At 54.8% G+C, this 18,243-nt stretch overlaps 1 protein-coding gene and 1 pseudogene across 4 annotated transcripts; one reads left to right on the forward strand and one right to left on the reverse strand.

Moving 5' to 3' along the window:
• Positions 1–34: 34 nt before the first annotated feature.
• On the reverse strand, positions 35–16,344 carry TMEM208 (transmembrane protein 208). 3 transcript variants are annotated; one of them, XM_079722974.1, is made up of 7 exons: positions 16,212–16,344; positions 15,483–15,586; positions 12,729–12,917; positions 1,257–1,316; positions 1,039–1,175; positions 417–501; positions 35–317 (listed from the first exon to the last, which is right to left on the reverse strand). In XM_079722974.1, exons 5-7 carry the CDS (start codon positions 1,173–1,175, stop codon positions 180–182), a joined length of 360 nt encoding a protein of 119 aa, XP_079579100.1. In that variant the 5' UTR covers positions 1,257–1,316; positions 12,729–12,917; positions 15,483–15,586; positions 16,212–16,344; the 3' UTR covers positions 35–179. The 3 variants fall into 3 exon arrangements, 2 of the variants coding, with proteins under 2 accessions (XP_079579100.1, XP_079579099.1); XM_079722973.1 differs by lacking the exons at positions 12,729–12,917; positions 15,483–15,586; positions 16,212–16,344 and adding exons at positions 2,061–2,156; positions 2,788–2,960; XR_013811356.1 differs by lacking the exons at positions 12,729–12,917; positions 15,483–15,586; positions 16,212–16,344 and adding exons at positions 2,061–2,156; positions 2,788–2,960 and having other exon boundaries at positions 267–317; positions 1,013–1,175.
• Positions 3,015–17,532, forward strand: LOC307065947 (annotated as a pseudogene). The gene is made up of 5 exons: positions 3,015–3,038; positions 6,176–6,277; positions 14,233–15,212; positions 17,061–17,278; positions 17,364–17,532. The product of its transcript is annotated as an uncharacterized misc_RNA (transcript).
• Positions 17,533–18,243: the final 711 nt, after the last annotated feature.

An 18,243-nucleotide genomic window follows, 5' to 3' on the forward strand; every position in this document is an offset into this window, starting at 1 on the left:
CTTATCTCTCTTTATCACCCACACAGCCATTAGCCACACTGTAAGCCATTTATTCACCAATCCTATACCTTAGACTGCCTTTGGCCCTTGGACTAGGCCCTCATTGCTCCTGGCATGGGGGCCATGTAGCCTGATAGAGCCACCCGGGGCCCAGAAACCTGTAGCCACAATGTCAGTGGCTATAACCGCTTCATCTGCCGCCGCTCCTGTCGGCGCTGCCGTTTCTCGTTGTGCTCTGGTGCTGGGGCGCCACTGTCTGCTGTAAACCAAGGGCCCAGTACATTGACCCACAGGAGGTAAAGGGCTCTGCCCGGCGCCTAGGAGAGAAAAGGGAGCTTGAAGCCAGGTGCAGGAAATGAAAGAAGAGAAGGGGTGGATGCCCCAGCTCCTCGTTGGGAGCCCCACGACCCACGTACCAGAAGCCAGAAGGACCAGATGTAGAGGGAGAAGCAGCTGAGCACCTGCACGATAGCTGTCAGGAGGATCACATCTTTAAGGTGCCTGTGGATAGAAGGGAGGCTGCAAGGGCTAAAAATAGTAAACGGGGAATTCCCTGGCGGTCCAGTGGTTAGGCCTCCGTGCTTTCACTGCTGAGGGCCCAGGTTCGATCCCTGGTCGGGGAACTAAGATCCCACAAGCCACACAGAACAGCCAAAAAAAAATTTTTTTTTTTTAATAAAAAATAAAAACAGGGGCTTCCCTGGTGGCGCAGTGGTTGGGAGTCCGCCTGCCGATGCAGGGGACACAGGTTCGTGCCCCAGTCCAGGAAGATCCCACATGCCACAAAGTGGCTAGGCCCGTGAGCCATGGCCGCTGTGCCTGCGTGTCCGGAGCCTGTGCTCCACAACGGGAGAGGCCACAACAGTGAGAGGCCCGCGTACCGCAAAAAATAAATAAATAAAATAAAAACAAAAATAATAGATGGGCCCTAGTTCAACTCCCTTCCACCCTCTTCAAGTCACAGGTGGCTGTGGGTCTTGGGCCCCAGCACCCCAGCCCTGGCGCCGCTCACCTGGGCTGACAGCGGGGGACACTCACTCTGCCATGCCCTGCTCCATGTTGAGATCCATTCCACCATCCATCAGGGCCCCATCCTCAGAGAAGGCTGCCCTTGCCATCGAGCTCATAGAGTGGTAGCTGGCCCCGTATACTGCCAGACTAAAGCCCAGGGCCATCTGCCGAACAAGAATGGGGGTATCAAAGGCCAGCCACTGACCCTATGTGCTTACCCACTTCCCAGGATGCAGGACACTTACCCAGGCCCAAAATGAAGCCGATGAGTAGAAGAAGACCAGGGTGACAAGACAGTAAATGGCCTGTAAGCAGACACAGGATCAGGCTGGGATTGAAAGCTTACTAGGGACTTCCCTGGTGGCACAGTGGTTAGGAATCCGCCTGCCAATGCAGGGGACACTGGCTCGATCCCTGGTCCGGGAGGATCCCACATGCTGCAGAGCAACTAGGCCCATGCACCACAACTACTGAAGCCCACGTGCCTAGAGCCCGTGCTCCGCAAGAGGAGCCACCGCAATGAGAAGCCCGCGCACCACAACGAAGAGTAGCCCCCGCTCGCCGCAACTAGAGGAAGCCCATGCACAGCAACAAGGACCCAATGCAGCCATAAATAAATAATAAATTTTTAATTTTTAATGAAAAAAAAAAAAGCTTACTAAACCATGGACCTCCCTCGACTCTGACCAAGATATTAGGCCAGGTGATGAAAGAAGACAAGTGGTTTCTTATACGGTTGAGGGAAGAGGTCTGCTTCCTGAATACCCAGACTCCCCTCCGACACTTCAGCCCAGGAAAGAAGCCCCTGTGTATTTAGGATGGGAAGGGCTCTCCAGTCAATCTGAGACTCACACCCTCATTTTGTTTTTGGTTTTTTGTTTTGACTATTCAGCACTTTCTCTGTGCCAGGATCCTTTCTCATTTACTTTTAGTTGGAGTTTTCTTCTGGAGCTTTAGCTGTCATACACTGCCACCACTCCACCCCACCAAACAGAGCTGAGGGCTATGGAACACTGGGTGGGCACAGAAGCAAGGAGGGAATCACTTACATTGGCCCCCAGTATGATTCGCAGGTAGAACTTCAAGGTCTCTTTGTTCTCCTCAAATATCTGCTTCTTCCCTCTCGTGCCCACTTTGCCCTTGGGCTGCAGAGAGATGACGAGATGCTGTCAGAACCCTCATCAGCCAGGGTCTTCCTTATCCTCCCCACCATTCCGGTTAGCTACAGAGTTCCATCTGCACCTCAGCCGAGTCTCCGTGGTGCTCAAACCTAGCACAATCCTTGGGATGTCCACCCCTCCTCCAAACCATCCTGCTTAGGGCTGACAGCATCTTTCCAGCACACCCAGCAATGACCGCCTCCTGCTCGGGCTGGGAACAACCAAACACTAGGCTGGTATCTCCTGAATCCTCTGATAAGGTCCAGTTTTGGGCTGACAAACCCTTCAAGGGGGATCCCTGAGTGGGCTTGAATGGCGACCCTCTCCGGCCTCTGCTAGAGTAAACCAGATCTGGGCTAACGCCTACCCCGCCTCAAGCCCCTTAGATCTCCAGCTAGTCCTGGCACTGTCTGGTACTGACGCCCACCCCTCTCCGGCACCAGCTCTGGTACGTTCCTGCGCCTCTCCACTCCCCACCTTAATCTAGTACGGTTCAGCCACCGGACGGCACCTCCCTCTGGCGGACCCACTTCCTTTGATGTCCTTCCTCTGTTTTCAGTCTCCCGGCCCCGAGAGTGCTTTGCCTTGCGGACCCCGCCCTACTCGCCCTCCTTACCGCCATGGTGCGACGCAAATACCCAGCCGGGGAAAGATGGGAGAGCGACCGAAAGAGCACTCAGTAGGTACCACATCTGCTGCAAGGCACTTCCGGTGCAGACCCAAATCGTCAGCAACTGGGACGGAAGTGGGAGATCCACTTCCTTCCCAAGCTCCGCCCGCCCGAGTCGGTGGGACTTCACTTCCCAGAAAGCCTTGCGCGGGGGCGGAGGCGGCAGGGATGCGATGGCTGAATCTATGCCGCTGGAGGTGAGAGGAGGCCGCCCTCAGGCCTAGCTCGGGACAGGCCCCGCCCTCGGGGTCCCAGGCTGTGGGGAGCGGCTGTCAGACAGCTCGCCTTGGCCCCGCCCGTCTGGCGGAAACAACCAGCCCGGGAGATCCAAGGACCTGCTGGCTATGGGTAACGGCCCCGCCTTTGGGCCACCCCGTCCCCTTACCTTGGGCGACCATCCTCTCCTTCCCCATCGGCCCCAAGAGATGGCCGCTCTGTCACCTCAGCGAGAACAGGGCCTCTGCCTACCCTGCATCTCTTGAGATGGCCGCCCCTCCCCCTCAGCTCTGGAAGATGTCCGCTCCATCCCATCATCCCCGAAGGGTGACCGATCTTATCCCCATTGGCCCCTTGGAATGGTCGCTCTATTCCCTCCTCCCCGAGAAACGGCTGCCCCTTCCCCTGGCGGTGGAAAACAGACTGCCCCCTCCCATCAACTTCGGGCATGGTCTCTGAGTTCCCTCACCGGGCACAGGCCTGCTCCCCGCTCCCTCGGCCCCTAGTGATGGCCATCCCTGCTTCCTTCACCCCATGGGATGTTTGCTCCCTCTCCTTAACCTGGAGCAAGACCACTCTGCCACTGTTATCCAGAGAGAGATGATAAGTTTTGTCCCCAGTGGTCTCTTGGGATGGCCTCTTCATCCCTTTTCCCCTGAGAGCTGGCAACCCCCTCCCTCAGCCCAAGGGAGACAGGCCACCCTTTCCCCATCAGCCCTTGGAATGGTGCTCCTTTCTCTTAGCAAAAACAGGACTGCTCCAACCCCAGTGAGCCCCCTGCAATGGCATCCTTTCCCCCTTTGGCCCCAGAGGATATCTGTTCCATCCCCATAGATCTCAGAGATGACCAGTCATATCTCTAGTAGCTCCTTGGGATGGGGTTCGTTGGGTGGCCACTCCACCCTTATCACTGCTTCTTCTGGTCCCTCTAGAAAGACCTCCCCACTTCTCAGCTCAAAGAATCATGCTTCCTCCTCTCAGGGAGGACAGGTTTGTTGCCCTCCCTTTGCTCCTTGGATTGACTGCTGAGCCCCAGAAGACAGGATGGCCACTATCTTACCTCGGCTCAGTCAGGTTTTCCTGCCTCCCCTTGGGGATAGGGGCTTGATCAGTCCCAGTCCCCATCAGTGTTCTCTTCCCCATGCCTAGCCTCCCTGGCCCAGAGGCTGTTCTCCCCAGTCATTCTCCTCTCAGTAATGATCTGCTTTATCTTCCCACCCCTTCCTTGAGCAAACCTTTGGTGAAAATAGAGGTAAAAGACCGTCCATCCTTACTTAATGCAATTCAGTAAGTATTGACTGAGTACCTTCTGTGTACTAGGGATCAGAGAAGGAAAGAAGAGATCAGAGTGGGCTGGGGCAAAGGTCCACATAGGCAAAAGGAAATAAGGAAATAGACATGCTGTGTTTGTAGGACAGTGAGGAGACTGGATTGTGGAAGCTCTGGAATCAGGGGTCCGGTCAGGCCTGGAGGCCTGGCAGTGCTGACCCAGGAGAAGAGATTTTGTCTTGAGGGGACTGGGAAACCCTGAAGGTTTTCATCAGGAGTGCACTGAGACTGAAAGCTGTGTTTTAGGAAAATTAACCTTGTTGCATTGCGAGGAATGATTAGCAAGGATGAGCCTGGAAGCAGGGAGATCAGGTGGGAGATTGTGGAAGGAATGAAGGCTGGGGTGATGAACATCTGGGCTACTAAGGTGGTAAGTTTTCAAAAGCAGAAATATTAGTAACAGCAATCCAGGAACCATTTATGGACAACCTACTAGATGTGAAGCATATTATATCTATTAAATATATATATATATTATATTATGTATATATAATTTAATCCCCATCATAAGACTATGATCTAGATTTCTAATATCCCCATTTTACAGGTGTGGAAAGTGAGGCTCAGAGAGGTCAAGTACCTTGCCTGAGGTCACACAGCTAGGAATCTGTGGAGCTGGGATTTGAATGAGTCTAAGTTAGCCTGGCCTAAAGCCTGTGCTTTACACCTATATCTGAGAGCAAGGGACAGAAGAGCATGAAGAGTACAGAGTATTCTCAGGATCATCAGGTGAGATGCACTGTTGGCACTGAAGCTCAGGGGCTGGAAAGTTGGGAGGAGAGGCTGCTTTGGACTGAGGTTGAGATGAAGGTGATGGTAAAACATTTGGATGAAGAATCCTGTGGAGAGTTGGCAATACTAAACTAGCACATGAATGATAAAACAATATGTCCATATTGAATTGCTGGTTATTCCTATAGAGGTAACTGTTAAAGCCATGCAAATGAATTTATTATCCCAGAAAGTAACAGATTGAAAGGCCCAGGTCTGAACCCTGGGAGCCAGAGAGGAATCCAGAAACAGGGCAGTTGGAGTGGTGAGTGGAGCCCTAGAAAACACAGTGTCACAGAAGTCAAGGAGGGAAGATTCCAGAAGAAAAGAACAGTTAACATCAGATAATTCCTGGTCTCACAGGCAACTCCCTTCCCCAGTCCCTAATAGGGCCTCCACTCCCACGCACCCCCAGCCTCATAGAGCATAGGTGGAGTGACAGTCTGAGCCTACCAGGCTGTTAAGATTTTCTTGCTGATAATCTTAACAGTCAGCTGAGTAGCCTAGTTGGCAGTGAAGAAGATGGGAAAAGAGTGCGGTCCCAGTGTAACTTCCTGAAGATCAGAGAAGGAGCACCTGACTTGCTGTGTTCTAGATCCTATGCAAGACACTTTACCATGTTATTTAATTGTCACAACAACCCATTTAAAGCTCACTACAATTGTCTTTTTATAGATAAGGAAAATAAGGCTCGGAGAGGTCAGTTGAGAGAATAAGGATCTAAACTAGGTTTATCTGGTCCCAGTGTCCAAGTTCTTTTTAACAACTTGAGCAGGAAGTTTGATTTTTATCAGTCAGAGCAAACCTGCATCCAGGTGGTGCTCAGGAGAGGTTTGTTCCCAGTAAAGATACCTGGCGGCTGGAGAGGGGAAGTGAAGACTCCATGAAGCTTAGGATCCAAGATGAACTAGAAGCCAGTGCTCTAGTCCCCTCTGACCTACTGTGCTATCAGCTGGAGAAGGTTCCAAAGGCCTCCACCAGCACTAACAGCCCCCAATGCCCATTCTTTTTCCCTCAGATGCTCACATATATTCTGAGCTTCCTGCCTCTGTCAGATCAGAAAGAGGCCTCCCTCGTGAGTCGGGCCTGGTGCTGTGCAGCCCAGAATGCCCTTCGGGAGGTAAGGTACCCACCCTCACCTGGCCCATTCTCAGCTGTCTCACTTCAGCTTGTTCATGGCCCTGCTCATGCATCATTCATCCATTCATTCCTGCATACTTATTCATACATACTTGGTTCTGGGTACAGTGCTGGGGCTCTACAGATGAATAAAACTCCCCTGAGAAGCTCATAGTCCAGTGAAGGAGAAAGACAAATATGTGAGTGATCATGATGTCGTGTGCTCGGTGCTGTGACACTGGAATGAAGGGTGCCATGGGGACATGAAGAAGGACATCGAAGGAGACTGGCAGCATCAGGGAAGGCTTCCTGAAGGAATAGGATGAGGATGAAGGTTGGTCTTCCAGAACTCATATCAGCACAGGTGAAGGCACCAAAGTGTGAAACAGGTCTGGAAACGACCACACAGGTCCCCTATGACTGGAACTTAGGTGTGTGTGTGAGAAGTGGTGGGAGATGAGGCTAGAAAGGGGTCAGACAGCAAGACAGAGGTGCCAGGTGGCATTGCTGGGACTTTCTCCTGGTTATCATCGTGGGGCCTTTAAAGAAATATTAGGCAGGGGAGTGACATGTGGTGATTTGTGTCTTAGACATCTGCAGTGCAGAGTGGACTGAGACGGCGAGTCGGAGTGCAGGGAGACAGCCCACTAGGACGTGAATGCAGGCATCTGTGCTCGTTTGAAGGGCAAGCAATGATAGCTCTGTTTCAATTTTGACTTCTTTGATTATCACTGAGGTTGAACAGTTTTCTTATTAGCTGACCATTTACATTTCCATCTTTTGTGTATTTGTGTTCCTTGTCCATTTAACTATTGGGGTCTTAGTATTTTTCTTATTCATTTGTATGAACTTTTTATAATTAAAGAGATTAACCTTTTACATATTTATTGAAATACATTCCTAATATATTTGCCTTTTAATTTGATTTGTAGATATGTGTTTGTTTATGAGGTTAAATTTCTAGGTTGTTGATTCTGAACATTTTTTCTTTCTTATTTTTTCCATTGCTTTAGAGAACCTTTGCCTCTCTTCAGAGATCTGATAAATATATACTCATATTTTGTGTCTTTCTTTTTAATTAGAATTTACTTTTTAGATCAGTTTTAGGCTCACAGCAAAATTGTTTCCTGTGTTTTATGGTTTGAATTTTTATATTGATTATATTTTTTATGGGTGTAATTTATTTTGATTTATGCTCTAAGGTAAGGAGCTAAACTGATTAGTTTTCAAATAGCCCAAATACCATTTATGTATAATGAGTTGGAAGCCTCCTCTGTCACATATTAAATGTGTGTGTTTAAGTAGGGTCTGTTGTTGAGTTCTCTCTCCAGTGTCATTGAGCTTAGTGTCTAGAGGAATTTGATTTGAACTTGTTGAAAATTTGAAGTATAAGACATCTAAATGGTGAGATCCAGGTGGCAGTTGGGTTTCTGAGAGAGGAATTCAAGAGAAGGGTCTAGGTAATAAATATATATGTGGGTGTCATTAAAGAACAGGTGGGCGTTTAAGCCACGGATCTGGGTCCCTTCCCCTAGGGAGAGCGCGAGGAGCCCTGAAGAGCAGGCCACAGAGAATGCCCCCGAGCGGACACCAGTCCAAAGGCACGGAGAGGGGGAGGGGCCTACAGAGGGGGCTGAGGAGATCCCAGCGAGAGGAGGACACACAAGTCAAAGGTGAAGAGCATTTCAAGTGTTGAGTGGATGAGCAACAGTGTCAAATCCCACAGAGTCCAGAAAATAAAGAACAGATAGTGTCCACGATGTTTGACATACAGGGTGGTCACCAATGGCTTCAGTAACATTTGGCATCTGGGGAAAAAGGCCAGGTAGGTTGAATGAATGAGAGAAGAAAGGATATGTAGAGGATGACCTCATTTGCAAGAAATTTCCCCATGAAAAGAAGAAAAATAAATAGAATTGTAATGAGAAGTTGAGGTGGGCTAAACAAAGGATTTTAACTGGGAGAAATCTCTAATGTGTTTATGTGCTGAAGGAGTCAGTAGTGAGTGTAGGGAGGAGAGAGGACCTGAGGTGGCAGCCAAACAGGCTTCAGGATAGTACAAGGCTTGGTCTTGGGTAGGATGGAGAGGATGTCACCTCTCCTGAGGAAGCGAAGGGGTGGGGGTGGCAATGTGAAGCTGTTTGTTGAGGCAGTTCCTTGAAGGCTGGTGGCTTCTTTGCGTGGTGACCGTGGAGGCCAGGTTGTCTTAGGGGAGTTAAGTGGGAGGTAGAGGCCAGGGCCTCAGCAGAGAGGTTGGGAATATTCACACGGCAGGAGGAAGATGGGAAGTTACCAGAGACACAGGGAGGGGCCTCACTCACTCAGGTGGTGATGCTGCCTGTCTGTGCCCAGCACTCTGCTGAGCCCTAGGGGTGCAGGGCTGGGGCTGACACAGCACCCAGAGTTGATAGTGAGAGGGAGACAGCACAAGCCAAAAGGAGGGGGTAGGGTGCTGCACTCAAAATCTTATGAGGCACACCAAGGATGCAGAGAGAAGATTCACAAAAGACTTCATGGAGAAGGGGATGCTTGGGCTAAATCTCCAGAGGGGAATAAATGCTTGCTAAATAGACAAGTAGGAGTACGTGAGGGGTCAGACACCGCCCCCCCTGCCAAAAATAAACAGAAAACAGCTGAACCCAGGCAGGGGAGCATGAGACAATAGAAGGGCTTGAGTGCCAGTCAGGAAGCTCAGTCTCCATGCTGTGCAGTGGCGAACCATCAAAGGGCCTGAAGAGTGTCGTCAATTGCCTTTTGTAAGGATCACCCTGGTGACAATACCAAGGATAGACTGGAGCCAGGGAGACTGGAGGCCCGGACCCTGATCAGGAGGAAACTGCTTACTATATTTCTGACAGACAGTAAGGACACCTGAACTAAGGCAGAGCAGTGAGCGGGAGCAGAGGGACACGTTACAATGTATCAAAGAGACGGAGTGGAGAGGACTGTCCAGTGTGGACGTGAGGGAGCGGTCCAGGATGACTCCCAGATTTCTGACTTAGGCGATTTGGTAGAGGGCACTGAGAGTTTAGGAGAAGGGCCAGAGACCAGCAATAAGGCAGTAAACTTAGATTTGGGCATATTGCATCCTTGAATCCGGAGAGAGGTCCATCAGATCATGGCTCCCAGTATCTGGTGCTCAGGAAGAAGGTGTGGAAAACAAAGTAGTTGGAATGAGATGAAGTCTGCTGGGTGCACGTGGAGGGAAACAGCGTGTGTGTGTGTGTGTGTGTGTGTGTGTGTGTGTGTGTGTGCGCGCGTGTGTGCGTGTGTGTGCGCGTGCGCGCGCGCGCGTGTGTGTTAGAATGGAACAACCCATGGAGAACCCACTGGTCTATGGACTGGGTCTTTCTCTTCTTTGGTGACCCTGAATGGAAAGCAGGCTAGAAGGCAGGATAGCCAAGAGGGCAGAGTCTCAGAACCCCCAGTAGGGGAGAGCATCGGGGGAGACTGGCCATCCATAGCAGGCAGCATGGCATGGCAGAGAGGACACTTGTGGGAAGTCTTCAGGGGAGCCCCCAGATGCTGGTGACCTTGCCAGAGAGGAGCTGTTGCTGGGAATGAGTGATTCTGTGGGGACAGTGGTGGAGGGGTAAGTGGGCAAAGCCATGGTAAAGAGGTGGCCACAGTGGGTGTGGGCGCCCATGTGCTTCCAAGAAGCTTGACAGTGGAGGGGAGGGGGTGACAGGTGAGAAGAGGGGGTGCAGGATCAAGGGAAGCTTTTGCTAAGACTCCGGGGTGTTTGTGGACTCTGGGGAATGAGCAGTGGAAAGGCAGGGTTCTCAGAGGAGAGGGTGGGGACAGGCTCAGTAGGCCAGGAGAAGGGGGTCACCCTGAACCAAAGAGCAGGAGAGGGAAGGAGGTTAGGATGAGTCCTGCCAGGGGTGGGCTGGTGGATGTGAACAGGGAAAAGGGAGGGCCTTCCCACCTAAGGGGCTTTGGTTTCTTTTTGAAATGGTCAGGTCATCTCTGAGAAGGCTGGAGTGAGGGGAGGGGGCTACAGTAGCGTCAGGGGCTGGAGAAGATAGCGGGCTTGGAGAGAAGTCCGAGGGGAGTGAGAAGAGAGGGGGAGGCAGTGAGGAGGTGGGAGTCGGCAGGCCAGTGCTGACAGTGCAGGCATAAGGGGAGGCCACGGCTTCCTCGGGCAGAATTCTGTATCCCCAGCACACACCCAGAGGAGGCAGCGGTCTCATCATCCCTGGCCAGGCAGGGGACAAGGAGAATGGGCACAGCAGCATGACGGGCAGGGCCACAAGGACCCTGAGGAGAGGTAATCCGGGGGAGGCCTCTTGGAGTCCAGCAAAGAAGGAGAGCATAGAAGAAGCCAAGTGGGCAGTCAGGCCCCGGGGATAAAGGTGAGACTGGTATAGGAGTAAGGGAGGGAGGAAAAGGAGGAGACCAGGGTCAGAATTTGGGATCGTAGAGTCTACCATTTTAGCACTGGGGCTGCTCCAGCTAACTCTGAACTGCAGATAGAACATTGACAAAGACCCGTTTGGCGCCTCTGCAAAACTCAGTCCCCCACTCCACCCCCAGGGCTGGGAGTGCTGGGAAGCCAGGCCACAGATACCTGAGCATCTAGGGCCCTGCTGGCACCATGTCCCAGAGACCAATCTGCGGAACCCTGTTGGCAGGAACCATCTCCCAGGGCTCAGCAGCTTGATAAGGAGGTGGAGCCCCAGCTAGTAGGTGCTACAGAAGATTCTGGCTGAGCCAAGCTGGGGCCTATATGGCTCCAGGCCAGGCTAGGATACTAGACTTGGTGACTTCTTATTCTCCCTGACCTGCCCGCACTTAATTCCATTTTTTCTCAAATAAGAAGGTAGACAAAGGCAGCACCCCGACAATACACCCAGACTCTGTCTGTACCGGGGCGGGGGTGCTATTTTGCCTGCCACTGGGCTGGTCATTGAAGAACTCAGGACAGCTCCCACCCCCTGAGGCCTTCTCCTGCCCAAGGCGTCTATAACACCTCTGGAAATGACCCCCAAGGTCTGACTCCTCTCTGGAGACCAAAGCCCCTGGGCGCCAGGGCATATATTTTCTCAAAGGCCTTCTGGAAAACAGGTGTGTTAACTTTGGATTCCTGTGCCAGCAGACAGGAGGGCCATGTCTCCGTCAGATGGCTTTTCAAGTCTGCACACAGGCCTGCCATCTCAGCTCAGGACTTCAGTAGTTATGACAGAGTCCTGGCCTCTCACAGTCAGGGGACATGTATTGCTTTTAGCAAGTTTAGGGCATTTTCCAAATGATTTCACATTTACTCTTAAGATGCCAGCATTGGGAAGGGAGGAGCCCAGGGGGCTAGTCGGCCCCTCTGTGATGGGGTGGCTGAAGCTGGAGCAGGTACCTGTGTAGTCCTCCCTTAGGCCTTTAGAAGCATCTTCCTAGGGCCTGGGAAGGGGGACTTTCCTACACTGGGGCCAAGGACCGAACCCAGAAGCCTGCTGCTCTGCCCCCACAGATGATAAATATCCCTAACAGGTTGCTCCTGGGCTCCTGTATTTGAGTCCCAGGTAGACCACCTTGGTGATGGCTTAGAGGCTTCCTCCTCTCCACCAAGAAAAACAGTGGGGAGCAAGGAGGCAGTCTCAAATCTCACCCTGGCCCCATAGCTGCAAGTCCTTTAGGCCAGGCCCTGCACCTTTATTGGGGTAGCTTTTTTTTTTTTTTTTTTTGGCCGTACGCGGGCCTCTCACTGTTTTGGCCTCTCCCGTTGCGGAGCACAGGCTCCAGACGCGCAGGCTCAGCGGCCGTGGCTCACGGGCCCAGCCGCTCCGTGGCATGTGGGATCTTCCCGGACCGGGGCACGAACCCGCGTCCCCTGCATCGGCAGGCAGACTCCCAACCACTGCACCACCAGTTAAGCCCCATTGGGTAGCTTTTGCTGCCACCTGCCAGCCCTGTACTTGGACGCTGGGCTGTTCATCTACCTTGTTCACAGGGAGGCAGTTAGGAGAGGGAAGAACTTTCCTGGCAGCCAGGGCTCAGGAAGACAGGGAAAGAAGGAGGACTGGAGGCTGCTGGAGCTGGGGCCTGCGGGGGTGGCATATGACTATTGGGGGCAGGTGCTGCCTGGCAACCAGCACCGCTCTGCACTCCCCCAGCCAGAGTTCATTCTACTCATCATCAGATTGGCTCATCTGTCGTCACTGCAGGGCTTTGAAAGGGCTGGAGGCACGCTTTACCTTTCCTTTCTAGAACCTTTTCTCCCTGATCTTTTCGGTACCCTCCCGAACCTCACACACTGAGCTCTTCCCCAGCTCTCCTTAAATCTGAGAGAGGGACCCAGGTCCTCGGGAGTCCCCACTACTCCACTGTCTCCCAGTGTCCATGGGGGGAATCTGTCAGGGGAGCTCCTCTCATCCATACTGACCACAGGGTCTGAAATGGGAACCTGGTTTGACACCCTTATTCCCGTGAAATTCGCCGGGCGCTGGTCTCCCTCTTACCGTACGCTCCTCCTTCCCGTGAGGACAGCCATAGTCAGCTGCTTCTCTCTGGGGCAGAAGCCAGGCTGATTCTCCACACCTGGGAATGAGTTCCGTGCGTCTTCCTGGGAGAATCCTGTTGATAAGTATCTTGCAGTGAGCGCGTATTAGGCGTCATTTCTACCCTTCTGGTTCCCTTTTGATGATGTTCTGTGGGGAACAAGCAGGGATGTCAGCTTGTTCTTGCCGTTACTCACAGGACAGGTTTTTTGGGGCGCTTGCTTGTGAAAACAAGAGCCTTTGAGTACCACTTGCCTGCAACCTGGGCATTGGTCAGGGGTAGAGAAACGGGGATAGGATTTTAGAAGCCAAGTCGTCTTCTCCCTCCCCCCACAGACCAGTTCCACACATTCCTGTAGCTACTGTCCTTTGGCTCCTTCTGGCACAAGATCAGGGAAGGTTCTACGAAAACATCTCCCTCACTGGGGGCTCCCCAAACTCGTAAACAAACAAGCTTTTTCCCACAACAACTTAGCCCTGAGCTTGCCTCCCAGCCCCACCCAACTCCGACTGTGTGCTCCCCGCGCTCGCTCCCCTGATCCTCTACGGCAGGGCCAACTCAGCTTCCTCCCTGCCTCTGAAATTCATCCTATGAACTCCTGCCCACAGAAACGGGACGCTTCTCCCTCCTTACCTGGACAGATAAGACAGACCCTCTAAAGATGAGCCCCAGGGCTCACAAGCACGTCTTGAACTCTCGAGCCTGAAGGGCCTACACTTGTGAGCGCGCCCACGCCCCCACGCATGCACACAACACACTCAGTGCATGTGCACGTTTTCACTCACACACAAAACCCATTTTTGCAAACATTCATGTGGCTGAGACACTGAATGTGTGTGGCCACCAGGGGACCTCGGCCTCACTTTCTGCCCCAGATCTCTGGCATCTGGGCCACGGGGGATTGTGCTGAGCAACACCTGCGTAGCTTCTTCCCGCCCTCAGCTGTTCCGAGGGCTATGTATATACTCTCGCGAAAGTGTGGGAGGCTGACTGCTTAGCTAAGGCCAAGCTGAGGCCCTGGATTTGGAGCCGAGTCCATGGGTCTCAGGGCCACGTTCTCAAAGTCCCAAAAGTTGGGGTCCAGCATACTTTGTCCTCCTGCTCCCTGGGGGCTTCTCTGGCTCTCCTCCAGGTCACCCCCCAGCCCTCCTGTACTCAGCATGCAAAGTCCCCACTCTGGCCCAGGCCCTCCATAGGCATTCAGTCCCGTCCGTCACTAACCTTCCTGTCCTCCCCTCATAGTCATCCCCTTGGACCCCCAGTGTGACCCATCCTCCCAGCTTCCACTTCCCATCAGCACCCCCTCAAGCACACATGACACCACACACCACAGTGGGTCCCCATTGTAGAAAACCCCTTCCCTGACCTGCCCTCAAATTCTGGCCAGCGAATTGCCCCTAGACCCGATGGCCAGCACACTCTTGAGACCAGAGGGCTAACCCCAGGCCCGCTGCTGCCCCATAGGCCAACGTGAGGTACAACATCCCCGTGTCCTCTGCCTCCTTTCCAACCATCAAGAGCCTGGGGGGGTCTCAGGGGCATCTGCTGCATCAGCCTGACCAACCAGGATGGCTCGCCGGCTTCACACCAGGTGCTGCAGTCTGTTGCCTACATGCAGAGCTTGTGCCTTGGTGGGGGCAGCCCCACAGAGGTCTCCTTCGTGGCCCTGATCCTGGGCTGCCCGGCCCTGCGTTTCCTTGACCTCAGTGGCTGAAACAGCCTCGTCACATCGGGCATGCTGCTAGCTCAGCCCAAGACAGCACAGCGGGCCCAGCAGGCACTGAGCGGCCTCCATGAGCTCAGTCTGGCTAGCCTGCGGGACCCGACCGATCTCAGCTTCAACCGGCTCAGCAGTTGTGTCCCCAGCCTGGAGCACCTCTCCTTGGCCTACTGCCACCTCACCTTCGAGCCAGGCCCAGCCCGGGGCTCCATAGGCCCCCAGGATTCCTCCCCTTCCCAACTCTCCTTCCGCAACCTGCTGCAATTCGTGAAGGAGCAGGCTGGTAGGCTGCATGCCCTGGGCCTGAGTGGCACTGGCTTGCCACCCGAGGCCCTGCAGGCCCTGGGCCAGGTGGCCGGGCTGCAGCTGCAGGAGCTGAGCCTGCACCGCTGCCGGGACCTCTCCACAGAGGCTGTGGCCGCCCTTTGCCACCAGCAACCAGGCCTTACCTCCCTGGACCTCAGCGGCTGCTCAGAACTGGCGGACAGGGCACTCTTGGCTGTGAGCCAGGGCCTGTGGCGCCTGTGGTACCTGAGCTTGAGGACGCTGCAGCAGCTGACGGATGTGAGATGCTCAGCCCTAGGGGGCCTGCGGGAGCTGCAGAGCCTCGACATGGCCGAGTGCTGCCTGATGAGAGGGCGGGAATTGGTCCAGGCCCTGGGCTTGGTGTGCGGAGCTCCACCCACTGGCCTCCCTCAGCCTGGCCTACTGCTCCTCACTCAAGGTGAGCGTCCCATCCCCTTCCTTCCTTCCTTCCTTCCTTCCTTCCTCACCAGGGCCAGAGATTGGGGGAACTGGGAGCGTGGCGCCAGGGAGGCGCCCAGTGTTTGTGTCCAAGGGGTAGTTAGAGCTGAACTGGTGACACAGTCGGGAAGAGGAAAGGATCCTAGACAGACAGGGCTGCTGCCAGCACTCCTCCCCACAGCCCCACCGTGGGTCCAGGTAGAGGGAGGTCCAGGAGACCAGGGGGCCCAGCCCACAAGGTGGCACATACCTCACGAGCCAAGTGATTGGTGACCACTGCAGTCTGGGGAGGGGGGTGAGGGTGGGTGCTCTGGGGGCCAGGAAGGCCGATGAAAGCGGTGACAGAACCGAGCCCTGCGGGGAAGGGGTACTGAGGTCACACAGCAGTCATGGTTCAGGCAGGGCCCGAGGGAGGTAATGTGACGTGGGAGCAGAAGGGTCATTTCTTGACTGAAGCCAGTTCCTTCAATAGGGCTCAGCCCTGTCCCTCTGGGTGGCGTCCCTGTCTTCCCGCAGCGTCAGTCTCTTCCTCTTTAGCAGATTATTACTTCAATCTAGCACTGTGCCCAGAGCATTCCCCACCTGAAAAGCATCTCAGCCTTTTCTCCCAAGTGCCTCTCTTCCCCCACCCTACTCCATCCTCGCGGCTTCACCGCTGTGCGTCTCTCAGCTGCTCTCTCTGGGGCCCCACCTTCCCGAGCCTCTGCATCCCTCTACAAAGCAGCTTCCTCTGTTCTGCCCTTAGTTCCTGCTCCTGGTAGGTGGCAGCCCTACCCGCTCTGTGACCTCACAGTCCTAGAGGGCGCATATTTGATTGGCTCAGCGAGAATCAGATGTCCACCATTGGTGCTGGGAGCACAGGCAGGGTGATCACCTTAGAAACTTTCACCTGCATCCTTCCTGCCCCAGCCACTCTAGGCATTTGCTTTTCTCCTGGTGTCCCACCACTGCAGCCCACCAGGTCCACTCCGACACTCACCAGCACAGGAATACTGTTGCTTCCTTCCGTGGACCCTGTGGCGGCTTCCTGTTGCCTGTGGGGCTGGAACCTTGGGCAGAACCTTCCTAGTGACCCCCCCCCGCCAAGCCCGGTGACACAGGCACAAGCCACCACTCCATTGCCCTCTCCCTCTTCCACTTCCCTCCTAGGACGCCTCAGTGCCCTCCCTGATGCCAGCGCTGGGTCCAAGCCTCAGGGTGCTAGACTTATCCTCCTGTGTGGCCCTTCACCAACCAGACCGTGCAGGCCATCTGCACCTACCTCACCCACCTGTCAGTCCCGCGCCTGGCCTGGCGCAAGGAGCTCCGTGACCGGGGGCTTCTGCGCTTGGGGCAACCAAGTGAGGAGACTGCAGGGGCGGGACCCTTGAGGTCACGGCGGGCGGGGCGGTCCCTGGGCTCAGCTGCCCTCCTGCCCCTCCTGCGCCTGTTTCTGGGAACAGCTGAGGGCCAAATTCAGGAGGAATCTGGGAAGCAGGGGCTTCCTCTCACGGCCACCCCGAGAGCTGGGCATTGGGCCTCCAGCCGCAAAAGGACCCTTCTCCCCGGCCACAGGGCCCGCCCCGCTCACGCTGCAGGCCATACGGGACTTGGACCTCACAGCCTGCAGCAAGCTGACTGATGCCAGTTTGACCAAGGTGTGGGGCTGGGGATGTGGATAGGCTGAGGGCCCTGGGGCTGAAGCCAGCGGTCGGGGCCAACCCACTTTTTGCCTGGAAAAAGTCCTTTCTCATTGGCTTCTGCAGCCCGTAGCTATTCCTCTGGCTGGGGATGGGGGAAGCTGGAAGGGCTCCAGCGCCACACCACCCGCCCCCCGCCATTCTCGCAGGTGCTCCAGGTCCCACAGCTGAGGCGGCTGTCACTGAGCCTGTTGCCAGCACTCACAGACAAGGGCTTGCTGGCTGCGGCCAGAGGCTGCCCCAGCGTGGAGCGCTTGGTGCTGAGTCACTGCAGCCGCCTCAGCGACGAGGGCTGGGCCCAGGCAGCCGGCTCCCGGCCAAGGCTGCAGCACCTCAACCTGTCCAGGTGCAGTCAGCTCTTGGAGCAGTGAGTGTGTCCAGTGCTGCACAGTGTAGGGGCTGGGCTGGGGCCCCGTGCCGGGTCAGGCGCTCGCCCAGTGGCCTCCCTGCGGAACGCTGGGTTCCACTGGGCAGGTGTGCAATCAGCTCCGGATGGTAGATGTGGCCATGTGTCCTGGCATCAGCATGGCTTCCGTCAGGCACTTCCACGCCCAACTGCCTGAGGTGACCTGCATCCAGTCCCGCTTCGTGGGAGTGGCTGACCTGACCCTAACACTCTGAGGCCAGGTCAGTAACCAGCCCTGTGCCTCAGCCTCTGTCACCTCCAGAGGCTCCAGCCTGGCCTCTTGACCTGGAGTTTGACTCAGTGCCTCCCACCTCCCTCTGCTACATGCCCCAGAGCCCCTTCCCCAAGCTAAAACCCCCTTTTCTAGGACTAAGGGTGGGACTGTATCAGGGCAGCCCAAGGGGCTTCCTGCCCGACTCTGCCCCACAGCCCAGCAGGAACCTTTTCCAGCTACATGTCGCTGCCACAGGCCCCTGGAAATGCCAGCTCCTGCATCCTGTCCAGGCCTGGGTCCAGAGGCCAGGCCCACAGGTGGGCTGGGTCTGGTGCTGGAGGAGCAGACCCTGTGCCTCTGGCCCTGCCCCTTCTCACACTAAGGCCTGTACTGTTCCCCACAGCTCTCCCAGCCCCCTACCAGCACTGAGCTTTACCAGCCAAGCCACAGTCTTTGTTGTATACCCAACAAGATTAAAAATTCCAGATCTCACGTCCTTGACCGAAGTTCTCAGACCAAAGGGCCCCTTCCCTCCCCACCTCAGATGAAGCAGCCCAGCCCAGGGACAATGTGTAGGAAATGCCAGGTTCTTCCTCACACCTGGCCCAAAGTCCTACAGGTGCCCCCAGCAGGTCCTAGCTTCTTCCCCACATGGTGGGAGACTCCAGAGGCCTCTCCGCAGCACAAGCCCCAGGACATGTCCTCTAGCAAA

Source organism: Hyperoodon ampullatus (assembly GCF_949752795.1).
Source record: "Hyperoodon ampullatus genome assembly, chromosome: 18".
Lineage (NCBI taxonomy): Eukaryota > Metazoa > Chordata > Mammalia > Artiodactyla > Ziphiidae > Hyperoodon > Hyperoodon ampullatus.